The 25,424-nt window shown below is 39.0% G+C and overlaps 1 protein-coding gene across 1 annotated transcript in view; it reads right to left on the minus strand.

The window, feature by feature from the left end:
* Nucleotides 1-25,424, minus strand: part of ranbp10 (RAN binding protein 10) — a 38,002-nt gene that overhangs the window by 3,267 nt on the left and 9,311 nt on the right. The window contains exons 2-14 of the mRNA XM_055173579.2: nucleotides 21,272-21,383; nucleotides 20,989-21,041; nucleotides 11,516-11,683; nucleotides 11,327-11,349; nucleotides 10,887-11,071; nucleotides 10,331-10,443; nucleotides 9,818-9,926; nucleotides 7,964-8,112; nucleotides 7,533-7,725; nucleotides 7,267-7,403; nucleotides 3,868-4,013; nucleotides 3,360-3,471; nucleotides 3,071-3,212 (exon numbers count right to left, since the gene is read on the minus strand). Coding sequence (XP_055029554.1) covers nucleotides 3,082-3,212; nucleotides 3,360-3,471; nucleotides 3,868-4,013; nucleotides 7,267-7,403; nucleotides 7,533-7,725; nucleotides 7,964-8,112; nucleotides 9,818-9,926; nucleotides 10,331-10,443; nucleotides 10,887-11,071; nucleotides 11,327-11,349; nucleotides 11,516-11,683; nucleotides 20,989-21,041; nucleotides 21,272-21,383 — 1,631 coding nt within the window. The 3' untranslated portion in view covers nucleotides 3,071-3,081. The remainder of the gene's footprint in view (nucleotides 1-3,070; nucleotides 3,213-3,359; nucleotides 3,472-3,867; nucleotides 4,014-7,266; nucleotides 7,404-7,532; nucleotides 7,726-7,963; nucleotides 8,113-9,817; nucleotides 9,927-10,330; nucleotides 10,444-10,886; nucleotides 11,072-11,326; nucleotides 11,350-11,515; nucleotides 11,684-20,988; nucleotides 21,042-21,271; nucleotides 21,384-25,424) is intronic.

Genomic DNA, 25,424 nt, shown 5'->3' on the forward strand with positions numbered 1-25,424 from the left:
TATACAAATGACAGACTGAAACGGTTGGTGTTAAAAATCTACATTTGTGTTCTACTGAAGAAACAAAGTCACCTACATCTTGGATGGCCTGGGGGTAAGCTGAACTATCGCCATCCATCTTCATGTGTGCGGAAATGTGTTTATGTTGCTGTGACAATTCGGTTTTTAACTGTGTCGGGCTCGGACATAAATATCTTAATGCCTGTCGGGTTACGGTCGGGTTCAGTTAATGCCCTGTCGGACGCGGGCCGGGCTCAGACAGAAAAATGCGTCTCGATCTGCACTCTAGTGCAGTGGTTCCCAACCTTTTTAGCCTTAAGTACCCCCACAGCCCAATCAGTAAGACTCAAGTACCCCTTCAATGACACTAAACCAAGGTTGTGCACCAAAGACAAATAATTAATTAATTAATTAGTTTTAAACATTAAAGTAAAAAGCACTGACTGATGAAGCATGTTTATTTCAACAAGCCACTATCATTGTGATCAGTGTTTGCATTTTATCAGCTCATTTGCATTTTAAAAGACACACCCAAAAATGGCACATTTTGCTCAGGCCTACAAAATAGCAATTTTGACATGCTATAATTAATTATCTGTAGTGTGTTTTGAGATAAAACTTCACATATGGACTCTGGGAACGCCAAAGACTTATTTTACAAATTAAAAAAATTTCATCATATGACCCCTTTAAGGGCCAGATTTACTAACAGCTTGCGCAAACCATCATTTTGGCATTAAATAACGAGTGAACTTACTAAAGACACGTAGTAGATATTTAGCTCTGAAAAGGTGCTATTTTTGCGACCTTATTGCATGTGCATTTGTAGAAGTTTTCCTTTTAGAAGCAACATTAATGCGAGGAGAGTATTAAATTTTGCCAGAGGAACATACTTTAAAAAAACTATATAGTTTGCCAAGCCATGCTATGTTTAATTTGCTGGAGAAAAGAGGAGGAGAAGTCACGAGGAGAAGTCAAATCAGGTATTTCAAAACGTATTTTACCCTTCATCTTTTGTCCTCCGGTTCTTAGTGTACTTAGCTGGAATTTCACACTCCGCGGTCCACATTTTCATTGCGATGTCCCGCCGAGGTCTCTTATTTGCGACCCTGTACTAATTTGCGCTGCTAGTAGATTGCAATGGTCATTATAGAAATGTGCTTATGTCATTATTGTGCCTGTGTATTTTATTTGCGCCTTTGTAGTAAATCACGCGCAAATTTTCCACTCCGTCGCTTATTTGGAATTCTCACGTCCTTTTTAGAAAATGCCCTAAATTTACTAAAATCTCAATTTAAGTTACTAATAATTAAAGCGTGCAAATAAGTTAAATTATTCGGTTCAAATATAAAGAGAAACAAAATGTGTTAAGACATTCTCTATAAATACAAAAGACATCATATGGGACAAAATATGTTAGCCAAAAACAATGCAAACGTTTTTTTTTTTTTTTTGCATCATTTGAAAATGCAATGGCAGCGGGAATGAATATTATAACATTATTTAAACATTATTTATAGTTAATAAACTTTGTGTCTTTAGAAACTATTCAGGTTCATTGAAAATAGTCAGATCGTTCTTGAGTTGGACATCACTATTGCGAACTTTTGGATCATGCAGCGCATTTACTCTTGACGGCTAATTATATTAATGATAAGATTAAAATTACAAAGTTGTCCTTTTTACAATGCTTTCCTCACAAAAATCAATCTTATGTAAATGACTGGACAAACGAAAGACATTTTTATTAAAAGTAAATGAGATCAAAGCAAAATGTAAATCTTTTCGCGTACCCCCTGGAAACTCTTCACGTACCCCCTGGGGTACGCGTACCCCCGGTTGGGAATCACTGCTCTAGTGCACACCATGATGTGAACGAAACGATCCCAGCTCACATGGATCCACAGAAACAACTAAAAATGCTTCATTATTTTTGACCGGCCAGTAGATGGCGAAGTTACCTTGTAAAGAAACACTATGTGCTTGCTCATGTACACGTTCTTACACAGCCATTATCTCTTTTCCCGACACTGACGAGTTAACTTATCAATTAAGAGAAAACGCTTCCTTGCCAATGAAGAGTGTTTCCAGCTTTCCGCAATACCGCTACTATCCACCAGGTGACACTCTTCCCCAACTTATAAAACCCAGAAGTATCACCTAGGGCAGTGGTTCTCAATCCTGTTCCTGGGGACCCCCTGCTCTGCTAATTTTGTATGTATTCCTTATCTAACACACCCGACTCTTATAATCAGCTCATTAGATGAGAGCTCCATGAACTAAGCAAAGTGTGTCAGGTTAGAGAGACATACAAAATGTGCAGAGCAGGGGGTCTCCAGGAACAGGATTAAGAACCACTGGCCTAGGGTAAACAGCTGTATGTCCGTGTATGTTTTGGGGATCGCTCTAAATCTGATCTCTATCAAAAGTCCTTCACAAAAATGGAATCCTCATGTTTTTGCTCAAAAAGCGGGTCTATCAAAAGAAGGTCCAGATTCTATTGGGGTAGGGGTGTGTTTGTTTAGGGGATTTCAAATGTCAACATTGGCTTTCAGAGATCATGCACCCCGCCTTTAATACAAACAATTAAGATGACAAAAGCAATTTTGTATGTTTGGATGATGAGGTAGGTTTAGACAAGTGACCCTGGACTAAAAAGCAGCCAAATGTTGTAAATTTTGTTAATAACTCTGTATCTTGAGTAGCACAAACACAGTCCTGTAGGCCGCCACTTTTCGTACGTTTGTGATGAACTTGCACGTGCCTGCAGACTGAATACGTAATATGTATGCGCATGATGCCACCGTTGTAACAGATTTGCATTTTTGTTGTTTACAAGGAAACTATAACAGCATTGAAAACCTTTCAAAAATGTGCATTTTAAAGCCCATTTTGCATTTTTAGGACCCCAAAACACAGTTGTCGTGTAAATAAACACACAAAGCGCATAAAAAGTTTCTAGCTTTTGGTTGAAAACAATGTCATGTAAACAGTCCCCTAGTGCTTATACAAGAGAAAAACAGTGTAAACAGACAACACGGGGTCGTATCAACAGCAGTGTCTCTCTCACCTGGACTGGGGCTAGTGCAAAAAGTTGTCAACTCTGGCGAATGAGCAAGACCCAGAGCGGACCCTGGCCATCAGCTGCACACACTCAGTGGCCTGACCCAAAGCCAGCATGAGAGGAGGCTGTTTGGGCAAGTTCTGAGATTCTGTATAAAGGCACGAGTGTCGACAATAAGCCATCACAACAATTGAATATATACTGTATCAAAAACTCTTCTTGAGTGATTTACATATTTATTTATCATCCTCTTGTTGCCACAGTTACATAAAAAATCATAATATTTGATCTTTACCCAGAATAGCGCTGTTAAGAGCGGAGCAGATCGCCTCTCTCTGCATGGGATCCAGCTGCTGCCCCACGGGGCAGTTCCAGGGGTCTGAATACGCCAATAGACTGAATGCATCCTAAATATACACAGACAGATATGTGGGCACAGAAGCTATATTCTGCTACCCACAGAGCTAATAACCTTAACACTTTTAACCTGGCTATTATCATCAGCAACAAACAGGAGGAAGGAGTACAATAGCAGCAGGGGTCTGAGTAATGCAAGCTATACAAGCAAAGAAAATTTCTGATTGCCTCTTGACAACTTCACCAATATTGAATATAAACAAAACACAAGCAATCAATGTACACTTCAAACTGAGTTCTTAACGGAGTTCCTCATATGTTGAATTTCAAGTTCCAATGACGTTTCACTAAATCAATTTCCATCACTTTAAAGTATTGAATAATTCTTAAAACATTGTAAATTATTTTTCATGATTGTGGGAACGCTGTGCACCTGCTTCTCTTACCTGCAGCATCTTTTTGTGTGTGGCGTTCTTGCCGTACTGGCGACAGAGTTGTTCGCTGAGGGTCTGAAGCTCTCTGCCAAACTGAATCATCCTCTCTGTGGCCGCCTGGTTTCCTCCACACAGCTGTCTGGAGCTGCAGTTGTCATCTAGTAACGCAAACATGTTTGCATTATTTTATACAAGATGAATATGAATATGAATAATAATATGAAAATATTTACAATAAGGTTCCATTCATGGGCTAACATGAACCAACAATGAGCAACATTTGTTTCTGATATTTATTCATAATACATTTATGAACTTATTATTGTTTGTAAATATCAATGCAACTGTTCATTGTTTATGTTAATTGACTGTGCATTACCTAATGTTAACCAACTTATGATTTTAACAATTGCTTAGTAAATGTTAAAATGAACTGGGACTGATAAATCCTTATGAAGTTGTCTTCATTGTTAGTTTATGTTAATTATGCATACAAAATAAATCTTACTGTGTTATCTCTTTAATATCATATTGCTAAGTACACCTACACAAAAAAGTACAAAAGCTGTCACTGGGGAGGTACCGTTTCAAAAAGTACACCTTCATACCTAAAAAGTGCATATTGGTAACACAAAGGTTCATGGTACACATTGGTGTACACACTGCTGACATTGGTACCTAAGAGGTACATATCTGTACCTAAATGGTAAATATTTTACCATCTCAGTTACAGCTTTTATAAATTTTCTCTGACAGCTGTGTACCTTTCTTTTGACAGAATGTAGTATTATTTTATTATTTCAAAATAATGTTTAACGGCCACTGAGGCAATCATAGAGACAGAGCGCAGTTATGCTAATTTGAAAACCACCGGGAGGAAAACAATCCAACAGTCTCCATTGACTTTGTATTACGTGAGGCTGCCTCCTTGTCATTTCTGGCTTATAACAAAAAAACGAAATAATGCCTAAAAGCTGCTGTGTGACAAGGTGTACAGCTAACAAGCTAAAAAACCCAGAAATACGTTTTTATAAGCTGTCGACCCCAAAAAACTAGTGTTTAAAGACCAAAAGTGTATCGCCGACTATGTTTCCCACCAGTGATCGTAGTTCTAATAATAGTAGTACTATGAAAAGTTGCCTGTATCCACCTTTGTGTCTTTAAACGCTCATTTTTTGGGGCCACCTTTCATGAATATTTTTAACCAACATGATTCTCTATGAAATAGGAAAAACAGCTAAATGTCCTCCATCCAAATAATGCTTAAATGCGGGGTGCATGATTTCTGAAAGCCAATGTTGACATTTGAAATCATCCAAACAAACACACCCCTACCCCAATAGAATCTGGACCTTCTTTTGATAGACCCGCCCCACACATGCGCAACCCAGGCAATGATGTCGGTTTGGAGACACGCCCCTTACTGCTGATTGGCTACAAGTGTGTTTTGGTACTCGGCCCGACTCCCTTTTCCAAAGTGTTTTACACAAATGATGCACTCTGCCTTTAAAGTCTGTGTAAAGTCTGAATGGGTTCTCGGTTTGTGACACAACAGACAATTGTGATATAAACCACCCAGCCAAATATGAACGATTAAAAAAAAGGCAAATAATTAAATAAGTTATCAAAATCTTGGACAAACAGGAAATATTCTCTGTCGTCAAATGCTGGGGCCGTGTCCACTGTCAGCACTGAAACAACGCCCACTCGAGGGAAAGCTGCGTCCTCTCTCAACTTTCAAATACAGATACAATCTGAATGGATGCTCGCGATTGTGATACCAGGCGGGGCATGCTCGGTGGCTCTAGTGCATCAGAGCCACTGTTGTAGCGCCGCCTAAATAATTCTGAACACAGAAATGTGGAGAAACTGTTTAACGGTATAAAACCACATTTATATTACACGCGACTAAGTCGCTGTGCTTGTCTCTTTCAAAGAGGTCGTTAGGAGGCGTTTCTAAATCTGGTTGTCATTAACAAATGAGTAACATCCATGAGAGACGGATGACGTGAACTCCACTGCTTCGCTCTCATTGGTAGTCGCTCCAGAAAGTCGCTCATTATTTGCATAAGTTAACCTTTTCTCGCAACTAAACACCGCCAACGGTAACTGTCGCCGGAACTCGCCAAGCTTCCATTGAAATGAATGAGATTGTGTTGCTACTGCTAGTTGCTGCTAATACGGACTACCGGCACATCCGGGAACTTGACTGTAAATTTCGTCACCGCCCCTTTTTGGGGGAAAACAGATTAGACCTTCCATTGACTTCCATTCAAAATAGCGGAACAAAGCAACGTTCGTACACAGCCGGCAGGCGTAAATAACTTATGAAATCACTCAGATTAAACATGTTGAGTAATTATCTGTCCACCCTGCCTGCCATAGAGCGCGATAGATACATTAACACATTTAATTTGGTCAATATAAAAACATGTCCTTTTCATTCTCAAAGTGTCAAATTTGTGTAACAACGCTATCCAGTGATTGCTGGAAAATCACTAAGGCTAGTTGTATGGCTGGACGGAAAAGTGCACTCAGTACTCTAAATATAAAGACATAATATATAAATACGAAGTAACTTTCAAATACGAAGTAAAATCATTCCCTTGCTTCCCTGTTGACCCGATGAGATACGAGTAAATGTCCGGGTAAGACACCTCTGGCCAATAGGGAGTGTTGTTACACAAATTTGACGCTGTGTGAATGAAAGGGACATGTTTTTATATTGACCAAATTAAATGTGTTAATGTATCTATCGCGTTCTATGGCAGGCAGGGTGGACATATAATTACTTAACATGTTTAATCTGAGTGATTTCATAAGTTATTTACGCCTGCCGGCTGTGTACGAACGTTGCTTTGTTCCGCTATTTTGAATGGAAGTCAATAGAAGGTCTAGTCTGTTTTCCCCCAAAAGTGGGCGTGAACCTGTTCAGAGACAATCTATGACGTTGCGCCGGTTGTGCATATGTGAATGAGGTTTAACTCCACAATTCAGTACTACATAGTTCACAATCTATCGTCTTTAAGCAATAGATTTAGATGTTTACAAACACTTCTCTAAAAAAACTTTACACAGATTATAAAACAATACAAATAAATTCAATCACATGCTTAAAATATCCCAAAAACTAAAGAATGTATGAAGAAAACTAAGCAGTGCATGTCAGGCTACTATTAAAAACTACACGATCACTCTCTTCTCTTCGTAACCTTGGATAAAAAAAAAACAATTAATGCACTAAATTAAAGAGAGCTGAATTTAGCAGCTCTCAAGGGGAAATGAAAGGACAGAACAGAGAACAAGCAGTCACATCAGAATGAAGAATGAACAAAGAATGACTAGAACACAAAAGAGGAAGATGCCATGGGTTCTCTGGACGAGTACGCATGATGTGACCATGTTCTGTACCTGCTACTCCATTGCCGACACTGCTGTCATCCGCCTGGAGGATCTCCTGGTGTTTGTATGTCCCGTTCATAATGCGTGTTGTGCTCTCTGTCACGCCATTGCTGTAGTGTTCTGCCTCAATCTCCATTTCACTATCACTGTCAACAAACAGTCAAAGCACAGTTGGACACGCCACCACAGAAATAAATCAGTGATAGGCTAATCTCTCATGATATGATAATACAAAGTGAACTTTTTGCATCCTTTGAGCACACACAAATACAGACCTAGTCTCCTGGTTGCTGGTGGCACTGTGGGGCTGTGATTTAGTGGAGTCAGTAGAGTTTGACTCGGAGTAATTGACGGAGGAGGGGGAGGAGGATGGAGAGGAAGAGGCGGAGCTTACACCTGTGTACTTGTTGTGGCTCTTATTTTTGTTAGGAGGGGTGACCCCATTACTGCACGTGGGGCTGTCTGCTCCTGTGTCGAGAGGAAAGAAAAAAACCATATGAAGAGACCGTATGAAAGTCTATTACTACATAATACACCCCACTGCAATCCGAGTGATTTAATTAACCATCTGTTCTATATCTTAATAATAAGAATATGAGATTCCTTCCGAATGCGAATATCCGTCTTTACAAAGTTCTATGTGCTTCATCCTTGCACTGGTTTAATATTATTAATATTAATCAGTGCTGAAAAGCGTGTGCATTACCTGTGTTGTGCAAGTGAGGGTTGGTGGCTCCGTGCCGCGGGCTCAGATTGGGTGAGCCGGGGTAGCTGTCCTGGGATTTAGGAGAGCGAACACTAAAGCACCGTACCTCACTGTCTGTACCATTCACCATCTCTACAAACTGCCGACACCTAAGGAACGACAACAACATGATATTTCACCTGATATCTCACACACCCACATACACCAATAAACACTCAGAGCTGCCAATCTATTAAATTGTCTGACAACCACATTTCTGTCATCCGTTGCGCTAGGTGACATTGCCGGCTCAGCAATCCATAAAACTGTCTGGTTGTAATTCAACGGTTACCCATCAGAGAGTTTGCTGCCTCCTCCCCATAGTCCTTGAGATTGAATAACTGACATCTGCTTCCCTGGGAGGTGACGAGAAGCAGTCTGTATAATCTTAATAATGTACACACGATTTTGACGCCTCAAACGCGGCTGGTGTGAACCCACGGTTACAACAATCCTAAGTTCCTCTATCGTTTTCGTGATTGAAACCGATTATCTTATCAGATTTTCTGTGGTGCGTGGTGTGTTAAGAGTGAATGATTCTGTTCAGAAGCTTGACGGAGGTGCTCCGATCGCAAATTGTAAATATTCACCATGTTGAATATTTACAATCAGAAATCCTATTGGGTGGGGGGAACCCCCGAAGACAAATGTGCATGCATGCTATAGACCAGGGCTATTCAAATCTTACCCTGGAGGGCCAGAGCACTGCATAGTTTAGCTCCAACCCTGATCAAACACACCTGAGTGAGCTAATCAAGGTCTTCATGATCACTAGACGATCACAGGTGGTTAAGTTTGATTAGGGTTGGAGCTAAACTATGCAGTGCTCCGGCCCTCCAGGGTAAGATTTGAATAGCCCTGCTATAGACTGTCACGTGAAACGAAACGATACCCAATCAGAAAGTGAGCTGATGAAAGACAAAACTATAATAACCACAGTCATGGCGCAGCAGGCAAAGAAATCTGATATGTAAAATAAAGTCCATAGTATTAACTCTTTCCCCGCCATCGATGAGTTATCTAATCAATTAAGAGAAAACATTTGCATAAAAAAAAATTTCCTGATGAATTTTTATGTTAATCTGCAATACCGCGAATACTTGCCCAATTTATGAAAAACTGGAGTCAAAACGTTATTTACTCATTTTAAACTCTGTGTATGTTTTGATAAAAAAAAAAAAAATCTGAATCTGATCTCTAACAAAATTCCTTCACAAAAATGCAATCATTCCCACTTAAAAAAATATTTTAAAAAAATACCCATATTTAAGAGTTGACAAGCAGAGAAAAAAACATAGATAGGACAAAACTTTTTCCCCCTGTTTTGTTTGTTTGTTGGTTAGCAAAGGGTCTGTTCTTTCATTTGATATATTTGTATGTTTATATATTTTTAGAAGAAAATTTTCCTGGAAGGCATTTTGTGAAACTTTGGTGAAAATATCAAAAAATGCTGGTGGGCAACTTTTCAGAAAATGGCTGGCGGGGAATGAGTTAATGACATTTTGTCAGTCATGTTTGTTTACTGTGAAGTCACGTATGACCATGAGAGACATCGCGAGATTTCTACCAGATTTACTGTGTTCTCCGTCGAGGCTCGCGTTATTTGTGAAGGGAATCTGAAGGTGTGTGGTGTGACAAAAATCTTTTAGTGTGGCCCTTGCTTTATCTCAGCACGCAGGCTCATATTATGATCCCAAGGATTCCCAATTCCTCTTCTTCCTTTCTACACATACAGTACTACTTTGTGCATGTGTGTACATGCTGTTCGTGTATTAAAGAGCTCTCTGTGGAGTGTGTGATTGTGGAAACACTCACTTCAACATGAAGAGTAAATTGGGGTTGTGTTCTAGCAGTCCGGGATACAACTGCTGTGTAGCTTCAATAGCTTCTCCAACACGCCCTGCCAATACCAGCTTCTGTATTCCTGTGAAGACAACGAAAAGATGAAAGATTTTATTTGTCACATATACAGTTTTGACATGGGGCTGTACCTGTGGTGGAGTGGACGAGGGGTCTGCTGGTTCAGTAGCTCTAGTTAGTTTATATGTGTCCTGATACTATGTACTTACAAATTTAAACTACTGATTCCACAACTAGCTTTACTAACTTCATAAAAAAGAAGTATGATATGACCCCTAGTTATCTAATTTTCTTTATCAATAGATGAATATTGTTCAAGGTGGCCATCTTAATCATGCTCCTAATAATAGCTGGATTTTGTGGCCATATTAGATGTCCTTCAGTGAGAAGGCAATAATGCATTGCGTCAAGCACAGTAAAACTTTAAATTTCCCACAACACGCATATTTACTGGTACAATCCACTCACTCTGTCTGTTTTTTATTGAGGTTTGGTCCTCTTGAATCATGGTCTCTGTGGCTCTGGCAAAGGCCATCGCTGTGGCACAATACCCATGATGCACCAGGTAGCTGGACACCATACTGTAAATATAAAAAACAAAGTGTAGTGATTATATTGTGATATTATAACAGGTACATCCTAGACAGTTTTAATGTATTTAACAAAGCACGTGTTAAAGGGTGTTAAAGACATTTCACAAGACTTTTTTAAGATGTAAAATAAATCTTTGGTGTCCCCAGAGTACATATGTGAAGTTTTAGCTCAAAATACCACACAGATGTATTATAGCATGTTATTGGATGTGTCCCTTTAAAATGCAAATGAGCTGATCTCTGCACTAAATGGCAGTGCTGTGGTTGGATAGTGCAGATTAAGGGGCGGTATTATCCCCTTCTGACATCACACATTTTTGAATTACCTATTTTTTCACATGATTTACCAAAACTAAGCACTGGGGACCCAATTATAGCACTTAAACATGGAAAAAAAATGTAGTGTAGTGACATTGATAGTGGCTGCTCACTTCTGTAGGACTGCCTGCCAGTCTCCCAGTCTTTCTCCGATGGGGAACCGGGCAATCATGCTATGGATCTTAGCTCTCCATTCGCTCATATAGTCTTCAATGTCAAACACAAAAGGCTGTTGGCCAAAGTTAGCATCTACTATTTCTCCTGGAGTCTGTAGCCCTACTGTGGGGTACAGGTTAGGCTGAAATAAAAGCAAGAGAAAAACAAAGATAGAACATGAGAGTGCATAAATGGTTCGTTATGGATCATCATGATACATTCCCAGAAAGCATCTTGTTTTTAGTACACAAGAACCTGGAACGATGCAAGATCTTAAATGCATTTTACATCATAACCTTTTTTTAAATGTGTTCGAAATCCCAGGTTTGTAATGTAGACAATGACTTCTGTACCTCACTGTATCTGTAAGAGAATGACTGAAGATCAGTTTACTTACTGGGAGATCTGTGAACGCCACACCTAGAAAAACACAAAAAAATTCAAGGCAGCTTAGTAATGTTAATTCAGAGATTACATAAGCAAACTAGTAAACTAGTTACACACCTAGAACAAGTCTGTAGCTGCTTAGTCTATCATTCAATACTCGCTGTAAAAGTCAATATGATCATAACCAATAAAATATTACCTAAACTGTGTCCATTCTTGGTGTAAAAGCACGTGTTATTGATAAGGTTCACGCAGCAGCCTATAACGTCACCCGTTGTAAAGGTTGGCCCATACGGTTGGCCAGTCCCTGAGGAGCAGAAGGAGTGTCCATCGTCACCATGGTAACCATAGGAGTGCTTGTCCCAACCTGAGGGGAGCAGAAAAACAGAGTGATTAAATAGAAAGTCACTCCAGAATCTGCTGACTTTTGACCTGTGGAATAGATATAAATGTGGAAACCTATAAAAAAAATGAACACACATTTACTGGTAGCAGAGAGCAAAATCAAAAGGGTTGGGGAAAGATACTTTTAAAAGTAATGCATTACAATATTAAGTTACTCCAAAAAAGTAACCAATTATGTTACTTAGTTACTTTTCATGGAAAGTAATGCTTACGTTACTTTTAAGTTACTTTTGCGTTACTTTTTCTTGGCTGAGGCTTGATCTCTTTCAGGCCTCGCATTAGTTTTTTATGACTGAAAAGTTCTGCATTCAGAAATTGCATATTTCATCACAAAAATGTCGAGCTCTGGCCTGCATTTCAGTTTTTGACCCAAACTGTTCCCACACAGGCGTGTACACATAGAGTGCTTAATATAACTGTGTTTAGTTTAATTCAGTACATAATTTTTTTATCGAATTAAACCAAAAAAGTAACTTGCATTACTTTTTTGAAAAAGTAACTCAAATATTAATGTGTAAATTTAAAAAGTAATGCGTTACTTTACTCGTTACTTCAGAAAAGTAGGCCTAATATTATTACATAATGCACATTACTTGTAATGCGTTACCCCAACACTGGTGCTTACCATCATTTATCAAAATATCTTATTTTTGTGTTCATCAGAAAAAAGACATTCATACAGGTTTAGAACAACACGAAGATGAGAAAATGATCAAATTTTAATTTTTAAGTTAATTATTCATTTAAATGGGACTCAACAGCATAAATAAAAACATGATCAGTACACAGTAACAAACAGTATTTGTATTTATATTCTATTCTATTTGAAAACAAGTAAACACCTTTAGCTGTATTCTTTGAATGACAAACTGAACAGATGTACAGATAGTGATGAAAGAGAAAGTGTGGGCAGCGAGTTCATGTGTTGAGGTATTAGATTAATCTGTCGATCCATGCGGGCAGGGTTATTACTGCTAAAGCAGAGCTCTGTGTACCCTTCATGTTAATGAAATAGGCAGGGCTCCAGCATAGGATCAGAAACAGAGATTGACGGGGCGCTTAAAACCATTACACTTAGGGCAATTTTAGTTTTTCGTAAAAAAAATTCTGCGTCCACAAGAACACGCAAAAACCTGGTGTGAAGGGCTGTCAAGAGCATGCCAAACCAACAGGTGGCGATATATCCCTCGGCCAAAAAAACTGTCGTCGATTATGAACACATTTATGTCTGACTTTCAATAAAACAAATTCTGATAAACTAAACTTTCTTAAAACCCAGTATATAAGCAGCTTTTGACATACTCCAAACAGCCGTCTGGCACAAACAACCATGCCACGTTCAAAGTCACCTAAATTCCCATTTGTTCCTTATTCTGATGCTCGGATTAAACTTTAGCAAGTCGACTTTACCAAGTCTAGATCACTAAAATGCACTGAGTTGTTGCCATGTGATTGGCTGATTAGCAATTTGTGTTAACAAGCAATTAAACAGCGGTGTCTATTAAAAGGTCACATTTTTCCTGATCCCATTTATCAAACTTTAGTTAGCGTGTAATGTTGCTGTTAGAGCATTAATAATACCTGCAAAATGATAAAACTCAAAGTTCACTGCCAGGCGAAATATTTTCTTTAAAGGACAAGTTCGGTATTTTACACTTAAAGCGCTGTTTGCAGATTGTTTATGATGAAATAGAACGGTTTTGACTGGGGTTTGGACGTATGATGCTGGCCCGAGAGTTTTGGGGTGTTTGTTGTGTCGGCCCCCACCCTCGCAGTGGCTGTGTGGGTGCACTGGAGCAATCCTTTCTGGAATGCATTGAACTTTTGTTTGCAGGGACGTGAAGCTTACCGAGTGGTCAGGGGTGTTCACTGATATGCTCACACAAAAGATGCTTTCCAACAGGTTTTATCGTAGTTTTTGTCCAACTCCATTGACTTGTACTAGATGTGCTGTGAGGTACGGTATTACTCCGTGCCGGGAATGTTGTTTGTATTCCTGCAATTGGCAAAAGCGGATTATCGCCACCAACTGGCCTGGAGTGTCTATTATAGAAACACCTGTTGGAAAGCACCTTTTGCAGCCATTTTTGTGCGAACACCCCTGAGCACTCGGTGAGTTTCACGTCTTTGTAAACGAAAGTTTAATGCATTTTAGGAAGGATTGTTCCAGTGCACCTATACAGCCATTGTGAGGGTGGGGGCTGATACAACAGAAACCGAAAGTTCTCGGGCCAGCATCATATGTCCAAATTTCAGTCAAAACCGTTCTATTTCATCATAAACAATCTGAAAACAGGGCTTTAAGTGTAAAATACCAGCTTGTCCTTTAACAGAAGTCCCCTTTCAAAGCCTAAAGCGAACGGCTTAAGAGTTTTTTACTAAACTCCGCCCACAACATACGTCAGTCACCAGCTAAGCTCAAACGGCTCTGCTAAGCTCAGCTGCTGTCGAATCACAACACACTAAACAAGCTACACAATCACAACTCGTTACATATTTCTAAAGAGGGACTTCATAGAACAAGGAAGACATCAGCCCGTTTTTAGGACAGTGAAAACAGCGCTATACAGATAAGTAAATTGTGTGAAAAATAAAACAAATTGTTTTACATGTTAAACATGAACACATGTTATATTGCGCACTGTAAACACAATCAAAGCTTCAGAAACACAGGAAGAACGGGACTTTTAAAGTGGCCAAAATATAAAAACCTAAATGTAAACTAAACAAATAATACACCAGTTGAAAAGGCTGTAGGCATATATCAGACACACCACCAGTCTACAATTCGACCATATTCTAAAGCACTCAACAAAGGTTTAAAAATAAAGGGCATAGAGGTCAACACACACAAGCTATAGCCAGCACACACATGCAGAAATGACTAGATTGCTCCAAAGCATGTGAAAGGCTTAGGCACAGTGGAGAAGCCAAAAAGCAGGTGACAGTATTATGTGATAGGTCATGGAGAGAGACATAACCCAAACAGTGTCCAAATGAACGGTCTCACGCTGCATATAAGACTTACTCTTCTTTTAGGTTTTCTCGTTAGTGCTGTTAGGTTAAATACAGCAAGGTGTGCTGCAGACTCCTGAATCTTTCTTATTATTCCTCAAAAAAAATGACTTGGCTGATCTAACTTTATAATTAATTTATTTACACTAGCTGTTCTTCATATTTAGCAAGAAATTATGATTTCATTTTAAAGCTACAGTGTGTAAAATTTAGGAGGATTTGTTTAACAGAAATGAAATATAATACACATAACTATGTTTTCAGTGGTGTGTAAAGACTTTACATAATAAACAGATATGTTTTATTACCTTAGAATGAGCTGTTTTTACCTATACACACCGCAGTTCCTCTTACATGGAAGTCGCAGTCATGTTTCTATAGTAGACCTAACGTACAAACTGTTCTATAGCGCGTTTTGTTACTACGTTGGCTGCATCCGAAACCGTATAGGCAGCTGACTGTTGCCTTGCTGTCTCATGATGCAATGACTTCATGAGGCATGAAGGCAGCTCAGAAAAATGCATTTTGGGACTTTATAGGCAGCATAGAGTGCCTTTGTGATAATAACCTTTTAAATGCAATTAAAAGGTGTAAAAAGTTATAATCTAACTTTTTTACACTAAATTTTGCTCCAGTGCTTCCTTGGCCGCCATCTTATTTTTTGAACTCAACAAGGCTCGACCAATCACATTCACCGCGCACACCTATGCCAAGAATTCTGGGATAAGACAATGAAGGTATCTCAGGAGACAGGAAGGAAACCAAACATTGGATTCGGACGTGCCTTGATGCCTTTCTGCACTGGAATGCTGTCTCCGAAGGCAGCATATTGAGCTTTTGGATGCAGCCGTTGTCTCAAGCCGCCTTTCCACTGCACACAACCGATGACAGCCCATAAACCGGTCCGGAAGTCATTCATTTCCTATGGAGAGTCTCAAAGGGGCCGCATAAGGTGCCGACCATCTACGAATGCGTAATTTTCAAATCCGTTTTGAGCGTTGGATCCGTTAAAAAATGTGCGACTTGTGCGACAACACCGCATGCGATGCCAACCAGAAGTAATGTATTTCGGTGTATTCCAATCAACTGTGTGTAAGGTGAGAATGATTTAACTTTATCAGTAACATTTGAATCCTTAAAAAATAAAAAACTATTGCTTACTCATAAGTACTATATTATTAATTAAAGGAACAGTATGTATGACATTTATATCAATTAATCATAAAATGGCCCTGATATGTCACTAGACATTAAGAAATCATTTTCATTTCAAATACTTATATCACTGAGAACAGTGGTCTGGCAAGTGGAGTTGCAGCCCTCAACTGATGTTTATGTTGTCACTTTGTGTATTGTCCACCAGGGGTGTATTCCAGAAAGCAGGGTTCACTTACCATCAGATTAACCCTGAACTTTGGGTTGATTAACCCCAAACTTGCTTACTCTGGGTATGTTGGTTCCAAAACACAGTTTAAGAGTTAGTTCAATCAACCTGCTGAAAGTAACCCATAGTTAATGCGCGCTCACGGTAACAACATAAGGGCATTGTCAATGGATCACAGATTTCACGAGTCACCATGGAAACATCAGAGAACTTTAAAGTTTTTAAATGAGAAATAACATTATAAACCAATACTTTCTGTCAAAATCAAAGTTTTATAACCTTATATAAGTGCGTGATTACAAAACAGATTAAATTAATAAATAAATTAATTAATTAATACAAACCTATTTTACCCCATTTAAGTCCAATATTATATGTGTCTCAACGAAAATACACATAATATTATTTGAATTTATTTAAAAGCTTGTAAAAATAATCATAGATTTTATAAATGATTTTAAATATATTAATTATAGACCATTTCAGCAGTAACAACATAAACAAGCGGCTGCACGTAACTTCCGGTAAAATCCGCTAACAAAGTCCTTTAAACGTAGTTTATTTATATAACAAGCAAAAAAACAACACATAGATTACCTAGGAAACCAAAACATTTGTTATTTTCGACGAGGCATTTGTTCAAGAGATCAGTTTAGCAACTAGTCAGACCTTAAAAAAAAACGAAACCGGAAGTAAGGTTAGGATCCAGACGTGTATCACGTGCGTCCGATGAAACCGTCTATATCTAATTAGATATAATTTGACATAATTAAGATTGTCTTTTCTCTTACAAAAATTAACAATGGCTTTACTACAGTTAAAACAAAAAAACATGGTTACAGTAAAACCATGGTAACCATGGTATGGTTTTCAAAAACCATAGTTAAACCATGGTAAGTGTAGTAAAACCATAGTTTTGCTGAATCAATACACAGAAAAAACATGGTTATCATAACTTTACACTAATAAAACCATGGTTAAGTTTTGTAAGGGTTGTGGCATATAAAGTGCATAAATCTGTCATAAGGCTTATTTACAGTTTTTTTTTTTTTTTTTAGATATGATTGTATTGTGTATGCATAAAATGCACTATGATTACATTCACTACTTGTACTACTTGTACTTATTTCAATGACCCTGTTTAGTTTTTGGACTTTCCATTGTATGACACTGTATCACCATCTTTTTTAACATTTACTTATCTGATAAATGCACCCTCTTTTAATTGTAAAGCTTCCTTACAGTCCTTACAGATTTTCAATAATTTTGTGTAATGCTTTTCAGTACACTACACTAAAAATGATCATTCATTTGCATTGGACGATAAGGATCTGCTGTGACAGAAGTGGAGAATAGAAATGTTACATTAGTGTCAATAGTAACATGTTCTAATATATCCTCCTGTATCATCTAATATAACCAAATATCTCAATTTCCCTTTGGTTCAAAAATGATATCTCAGGAAAGCACAAAAGGCGCATTTTAAAGAAAAAAAGGTGATTTAGAAAAAGACCAACTATAGATCAATTGTAGAGAGGGGGTTACAGATCTGAAGTGCATGTTTAAGAAATAAATATGATACTTTGGAATATATATTTATAATTTTATTTCATTGTGTACATGATCTAACTAATAATAGAAAATCTCTGACCACTATGCCATGTGTGTGATTAAATGGTGTTTCACCAAATGAAGGCTGTGCTTCACCTGTGTCACTCTGTGGGTCAGTGTTAAATCAAGCCTGTGCTTCATGGGTGTCATTCTGCGGGTCAGTGTCTGTGCTTTATGGGTGTCATTCTGTGGGTCAGGTTAGATGCACATGCCTATCAGAGACTGCAGGCAGGGGTAACTTCTGTCCCTCAGTAATTATTATTTTGATAGGCATCATGTGTTTCTATTTGTTACTGTAACATTGGCACATTGTCACTTAAGTAAAATATGTTAAGATTTCTGGCTCAATATTGACAATGTATTTGCACACACAATTTATTAGAACTTTAGATTCATCTCAAATTATCTAGTAAGTGAAAGATGAGGTTATTTATGAATTGACCAAATTTAAATAGAAATGTACTTATTAACATTAATTAACTGATGGAAATGTGTTTCAAACATCTACTGATATTTGGAGATATATTAATGATGAACATAATTAAATGTATAGTATTTAGTCTGAACACAAATATGAATAATTTTTTATCAATAATAGACATAATTAAATGTACAGTAATTAGTCCAATCACAAATATCAATCCATGTTATTAAAAAAAATGTTTCTTTAAAGAAAATATCGTAAATGTTTTAAGACAGCAATAAATATTCGCGACTGTAAATGTAATAAAATAAATGCTTTAATATTGTAATATTATGCAAAATATATGCTTCCACGCCCGCTGTACGCTCATCATAAGTACACGCATGCGCAGACATCCTCCGGAGCCTCGTTTTATTAACTAAAACTGCATCATAACCTGCTCCGGAGTAGGTTATCTTCAGAGAGTCAGTTGCTATGGTTACTTACATAACCCGAAAGTTACCTCCGTTTTTGGAACCGAAAGCAGAGGTTATCCGCTTACTTACTCCTAAACATACCCGGGTAAGTCACATAACCTGCTTTCTGGAATACACCCCAGTTGTGTGGTTGCAGTACCAGTTTTAGCCACAAGTTTTGTGATTGCAATACCAGTTTTGGCCACAATCCTACATACTGTTCCTTTAAATATGAATACGTTATTTTAATCTTGTCTCCATATGTTCCCTCCAAAAATTATTGGCAGTTTTTTTCATATATGCAGAGCTGTTTAATATTTCATTCATTTGCGTTCATTTATTTATTCCACTATGGTAAATATTGGAATGAAGCCTCTTGCGCTGGAATAGGCTTCTCTCCCATGTTACGGTTAAACTGAAACTTCATTATGACTGCCACCTCTTTGATAAGGTTAAATTACGTAGGCCTACGTGGCAACGTAACTTCCGCAACGTAACTTGCGCAATGTAACTTGATATCCCCAAACCTTTGGCGTCACGTCACGGAAGCGTCAAGTAGCTCCCGATGCCAGCCACAACAAAGCTAACGGAGAATTAAACAATGAAAGACGATCCGCTGGAGAAATTAAGGTAGGGAATTTGTGAATAGATAATACAAACGCTGCTTTGTAAATGTTGAAAATGCTTATCATTATCCTATCTCTATAGTAATATGACCATGCTGGCTTCTATGGTTCATTCCCGTATGTTGTTGCAGGACGTTGTAATCTAATGGCTGTTTCCAAGCACTTTTAGGCTGAAATACAGCCTCTTTTTATTTACATTACAAATGCCTAGAATGTCTATTTATAGATACAGTGGTGCGGGCCAAATATTTCATAAAAGCGGGACCCGCGGGTCTCCGTTTTTTCCAACCCGTGGGTCCCGCTAAAGGCAGCTTTAGACGCTACCGTAGCTTTACTATGCGTTTTGAAAAAGACGGATGACCTTTGGACTGAGTCATTTGTTGCAATTGAAAGTCCCACGACTAGATGCCGCTAAAACTCCCTGATTGCACCTTTAATCAAAGACCTCACTAATATTAAATAGTATAGTCTATTAAACATTGTTAGTATTCACTTGACATTCGCTATTTTCAAAAAAACTAATGAATTCATCACATATTTATCTATTTACTATTTGGGACATTCCATTTACTTTGGGATGTTTCAGTTATTTGACAGCCTCACTGTTTTACCATCATTTAAACCTCTGGAATCTCTGCCTGCCTATTAAAGGCGGAGTGCACAATGTTTGAAAAACGCTTTGGAAAAGGAGACGGGCCGACTACCAAAACACACTTATAGCCAATCAGCAGTAAGAAGCGTGTCTAACCGACATCCTTGCTGGGTTGCGTATGTGTGGGGCGAGTCTTTTAAAAGAAGGTCCGGATTCTATTGGGGTAGGGGCGTGTTTGTTTAGGTGATTTCAAATATCAACATTGGCTTTCAAACATTGTGCACTCCGCCTTTAATGACAGGACACACATTAGTATTTTTCCAAAGTGCTTAAGATTTTTAGAGGTAAAGTTTTATTAGAAAAACAGCTGAGTGGAGCTTTTTAACTCGCATGACCTGATCCAGTAGATGGTTCACATCACTAATTTTAGCTTTCGTTTCTAAATTATTATGACTTTGTGATCTCTTCTTCCTTCCTTGCTCCTTCTTTAATAACTTCATGGGTAAAAAAGATCAAAGTTATTTCCTGAGATTCACAGAAAGAAAAACCTTGAGAAGAACACTCCACATTTGCAAGGTCATTTTCAAAGCCGCTGTTTTTTTTTCTTTTTCGGACATGTTGAGACACGTTTCATGCCATAATTGAGATTGTAACATTAAAGTGTAAGAAAGGAAAAATTTAATTTACATTTATTTATTTAGCAGATGCTTTTATCCAAAGCTACTTACAGGTTAGATAAGGGTTAAATAATAGATGAAAGCTCTGAGGCTACTGAAAACTTTAAGGCTTGAGATGTACATGAAATATAATTACTTGTACTCCTAATGCTTTTGATTTGTCTTTTTGTAACTGATTCATCCGTTTATATTATTTGAAATAAAAAAATAGTTTGCCTGCATCTTTAAATAAAATGTAATATCTAGGGCTGAAATGGCTTTCTTTCACCACTGATGTTAGCTAGGTGGCATCATGGGCAAGAACATTAGTTTGACTGTACGCTCTTGTTAACATATTAAACCTCCTTAACAACTCTCCATAAAACGAAATAAAACAAAAAACCTATGATTTAGTTATTAATAATGTCTGTTACAACCCGCAGTGAGCACCTCATCTCATAGCACACATCCCATCACAAACACCTCTTTCTTCTGCTAACTCACCAGGCAGTCTGTTCATGTTCACCCCTTGGGCGGACAGTCCTATTCCCATGTACCTGCAAACACAGTCAGAGGTATGACAAAGGTGAGCTTGACAAAAAAAATGGAAGGTCAATATAGTAATGCATCTTCTTTAAATTGCCATGTTCGGTGTGGTCCCATATGCTTGAACTCTATTGTACGTAAAATACAATTAGGACTTTAAATGCTCACTTAAAATGATACCCATTAAATTATCAACAAAAGCTACTAGGACACTATATGTACACAAACACTAGTGACTTACCCATCTCTTCCTTTGCTTACGATCTTCACCTCGAAGTAGTAGATGCCACAAGCGGCAGGAATGGGATGGGTGGCGCGAACAGACGCTGCATCCTTGTGGTTTTTTCCATGGCCTACGAGCAAGACGGAAACATTGAGGGGAAGTGAGTCACTGACCCGAAACACACCCTCTGGTATGAATGACTGTCTACATCAATGATAACAAGTTTTATGGTCACATATACAAGGCTTTTAGTGATACATCATGAATCTGGGCCAGTTATTAATGTGTCTCACAAACAAACTGACATGGAGCAACCATAGCTTCGCCTGACAGCAACATAAGCTGTCATAGGGAAGGGAAAATTCTGGCATGAGAAGAAGATAAGCATAAATGGGAGCTGTCAAAAGCTGCAAAGACACAATAGCAGCAACTCCCTCTTTACATACTCCATCTCCTACATCAACGGTTCAGTAAGGGATAGTGATCGCACACCACATAAAGATTCATAAACTCAGACCCTGATTACAGCAGAGAGGTTTATCATCACCCTAAGGGGTTTCATTTGCAATAACAACTGGCTAATTGTAGATTATCTCAGTTAGTGACTTGCTAATTGCTAAATAAGTACAGAATTGAACACAACATGATTTTAAGATTCAATTATTTTTTTGTTATTTTACAACCTGAAACTTTTAAGTAATACCAGTAAAGTAGCCAGGATAAGGGTGGATGAGTAAAGTAGCCAGGATGAGTCCACTATATCTTAATTCTCAGAAGTGTGATGGTGATTCATTGAGTAATATCAGACTGCTGGATGGGGTGATTGACCAATCAGAATCAAGTTTTGCACAGGGCGTGTAAGAGCAGTCAAGGCAATCTGGTATAAATCTATTTCAGGTGTATTTAACAAAGACACATACAGCTGGTGTAAAGAGTACATACCAAACTGCTCTTATGCAAAGCTTACATTTTAAAGTTTTAAAATAGTATAAAATCAGCACACTATTGCTCTTTGAAATTCACACTGACTTTTATGTTGCGCTCTATGCTCATGTAGCTCAACAGGTACAGCATTACGGTACCAACACAAAAGTCATGGGTTCAATATCAAAGGAACACACATATTAATGCTGCATTTACACCAACCGCGGTAAAGGCGTAAAGCGAGTGATTTCAAGGTTAAAGGGCGATTTATAGTTGTGCGTAGGTTCTATGCCGTAGCTACGGCGTAGGCTATCCGTAGCCTGTGCGTAGCTCTGCGTAGGGGCCAGTCACACCAAAAGCGTTTATGGCAGTTGCAGGCGCCTTTTTTGAATGATATTCTATGGGCAGGGCGTGTTTGCGCGCTGTTTATGCGCGCCGAGCGCCTTGCGGTTTTTTGCCGCCTCCCGCGCATGCGTTTTTGAAGGACCGCTGAGAGCGGAGAAGCGCCCAACGTCATTCGCGTCTCTCCATTGTCCAATCGAATGAGGGGAGAGGCGGGCCTTACGGTGTGGTGAGGGAAGTTTACAGTTGCTTTGAAGAACCGGACTCCCCTCGCTCACTCGCTCCTGCGTGTTTGTGCACCTCTCACCCTCAAACAAGGTCAGAGCAAGCGCCCTATTTTTAAAATTTCTGCTAATATGACAGTTAACAGCAAAAGAGTGCTCACGCTTCAGTATTTGATTGACAAGACAGCTGACTCGATGGTTGCTTAGCAATATGAAAAGCCGCGTCGCACTGCTCTTTTTTTAAAAAAGGCAGTGCGTCGCGCCTTGCGTTTGCAAGCGTTTAAAGCGCTTTTGGTGTGACTGGCCCCGTAGCCTGACGCGCACCTCACAAAAAATTTAACAGCGCGTCAGATCTACGCGGACAGCAAGCGCTGTGATTGGTCCACCAGAACCCCTCCCGTCAAGTAAAAAAAACGGCGTCATAGGTATTTCCGTTTGTGACGGTGAAAACAAAGATGAGCCAAGTTGAGGAGTGATTTAATTCAAACTGCATCAAAAGTCGCTGTTTATTTACTTCCATCTTGCTGGTCTTCTCAAATTATACACAACAAGTTGCTGTTTCTTCTTCGTTTGTGGGTTAACTTGCTAAGCTTCTTCTTTCACGTTTGTGCTGCTACTGTGGTTACACAGTAGGACTTACGCACGACTATAACGAGCCCTTAAGTCAATGTGAAGACGCATTTCCGCATCATTCGCGCGTCTAGCTCGAGGGTTGTGCGCTCTGTTTTTTGTGCATTTTGTGTTTGACGCGAATTGCCGGCTGACACCCGAGTTGAAAAATTTGAACTTTGGCGGAATTTTGCGCCGCGTTAACCAATCAGGAGCCTGCTAGCTGCTGTGAAGGCAGCCCCGCACGGAGTCACTCATACAACCTGAAGGAACGCTTGATATTGTCCGTGAGCAGTCACCCGGAGCTATACGACACAAGTTCTTATTTCTATAGAGACAGGAATAAAAAGGACCTCTCTTGGAAGAGTGTCAGTGAGGACATCGGGCAACCTGGTAAGTTGTAATACACATTTCACTTTTGAGTCACGTGACGTTTATCGACCCGCGCCGTTTATTTTCCCCCTATAGTAAGGTGACCAAATACAAACCGGTAACTCTCTTGATAAATGCACAATCAACATCAGCCATCTTGCAAACAGACAACCGCATAGCACTTGCCCCTCCCACAAGAAGTGGATTTGCCTCTGACGCGTGTCAAATGCTTGCTTTTTCCACGGGTCTACTCCGCTCTACACTCGCGAATGCATTCAAACTGTTAAAGCGGCAAACTAGGCGCAGTAGATGCGATTTTGTCGCTTAAAAAACGTGCAACGTGTTCCCTACTGTAAAATCCAGCTAAGGTCCTGTTTTAGCTGGTCTCCCCCCTTGGTTTTAGCTGGTATTGCTGGTGTAGAAAGCTGGTCCAGCTGTGTTTTGGTCACTTTTTAAGATGGTCTAGCTGGACTTTGCCACCAGCTTTGACATGCTGGGAGGACCAGCTTAGACCAGCTACTGCCACTTTAAACCAGCTATCAGCTTATGCTGGTCTTTGCTGGATTTTTCAGTAGGGATAGGCGATGATTTCTTTTTCCAACGGTCTTCACAACCTCAAGCAATGCTTAGGTTACTTATCCATGACAGACACCCTGAAACGCACAAGTGCTTGGAAAAAAGGAAAAGAGGGGTGAGTCATGTTTTCCACTTGGTTTTAGACGCGAAAATGTGAAGCTCCCCGTATTCAGCTTATTCATCAAAGAATTGTAGATATTGCAACTCATGAGATCCACCAAGGTTCCCAATATCAAAAGCCCTTTTGATTAAAATTAATTGAGCATATGTGCACGAGATCATACCGTTATCATACCGCCACCTATCGGCGTTTAATGTAGCACTTGAACAACCTTGACAATGAGAGAATATCTTGCCTCATTGTTCCGCCCCCAAGCCAGTGGGTCATTACTGATATCAGTTGCATCCCCTTGCAAATAGCGCGCCAACTCAGAGTCTGCTGGCCGTTTGCGCTCACACGAACTTGAAGACATATCGCTGGGCAAGATTGTTCTTCATATTTTTCATATATTGTGACATGCACACTACCTACCGTAGGTCGCACTGCACCACCGTGGTGGTGGTCATGACAATTATTACAGCCCTAGGTGACAGTGTTATATTGCCAATGATTAAAAAGACATCATCTAGTCCAGTTCTTGTGCAGAGATAACTGTAGGAAAGCTATTCATATGTGTAAACATTAGGCCTTTACAACACTCTTTTATCTGTTCAACGGTTTGACAAGTCACATTCTAGCTTGTAAAAATATGAGAATATAGAGTGTCATTGCTGTCTAAGCCTACATATACCACGCCAATGTGCTCCAATTTCCTAATCCAGTTTCGTGCAGGTTGCGAACACCTGACACATTAATAGACACACAGTGTTCAATTCTGTGGGGCCAAACGTACCTACCAAGCAAATAATTGACTCAAGCTCCACTGCTAAACCTTCATGTTTAACTTGTCTGTATACGTATATATAGTTTTCTGTGTACATTTGGTTTTGTGTCTCAACCCACAAGTTTGAGTGCATAACACACTAACAACCAATTATGATGTGTTAGTGTGATTTTAAGCATGCATGTGTCAAAAAAAATCCTTATTCCCACAGTCATAAAGAATAACAAGCTTATACATTCA

This window comes from Misgurnus anguillicaudatus, chromosome 15 (genome assembly GCF_027580225.2).
Source record: "Misgurnus anguillicaudatus chromosome 15, ASM2758022v2, whole genome shotgun sequence".
Classification (NCBI taxonomy): Eukaryota; Metazoa; Chordata; class Actinopteri; order Cypriniformes; family Cobitidae; genus Misgurnus; species Misgurnus anguillicaudatus.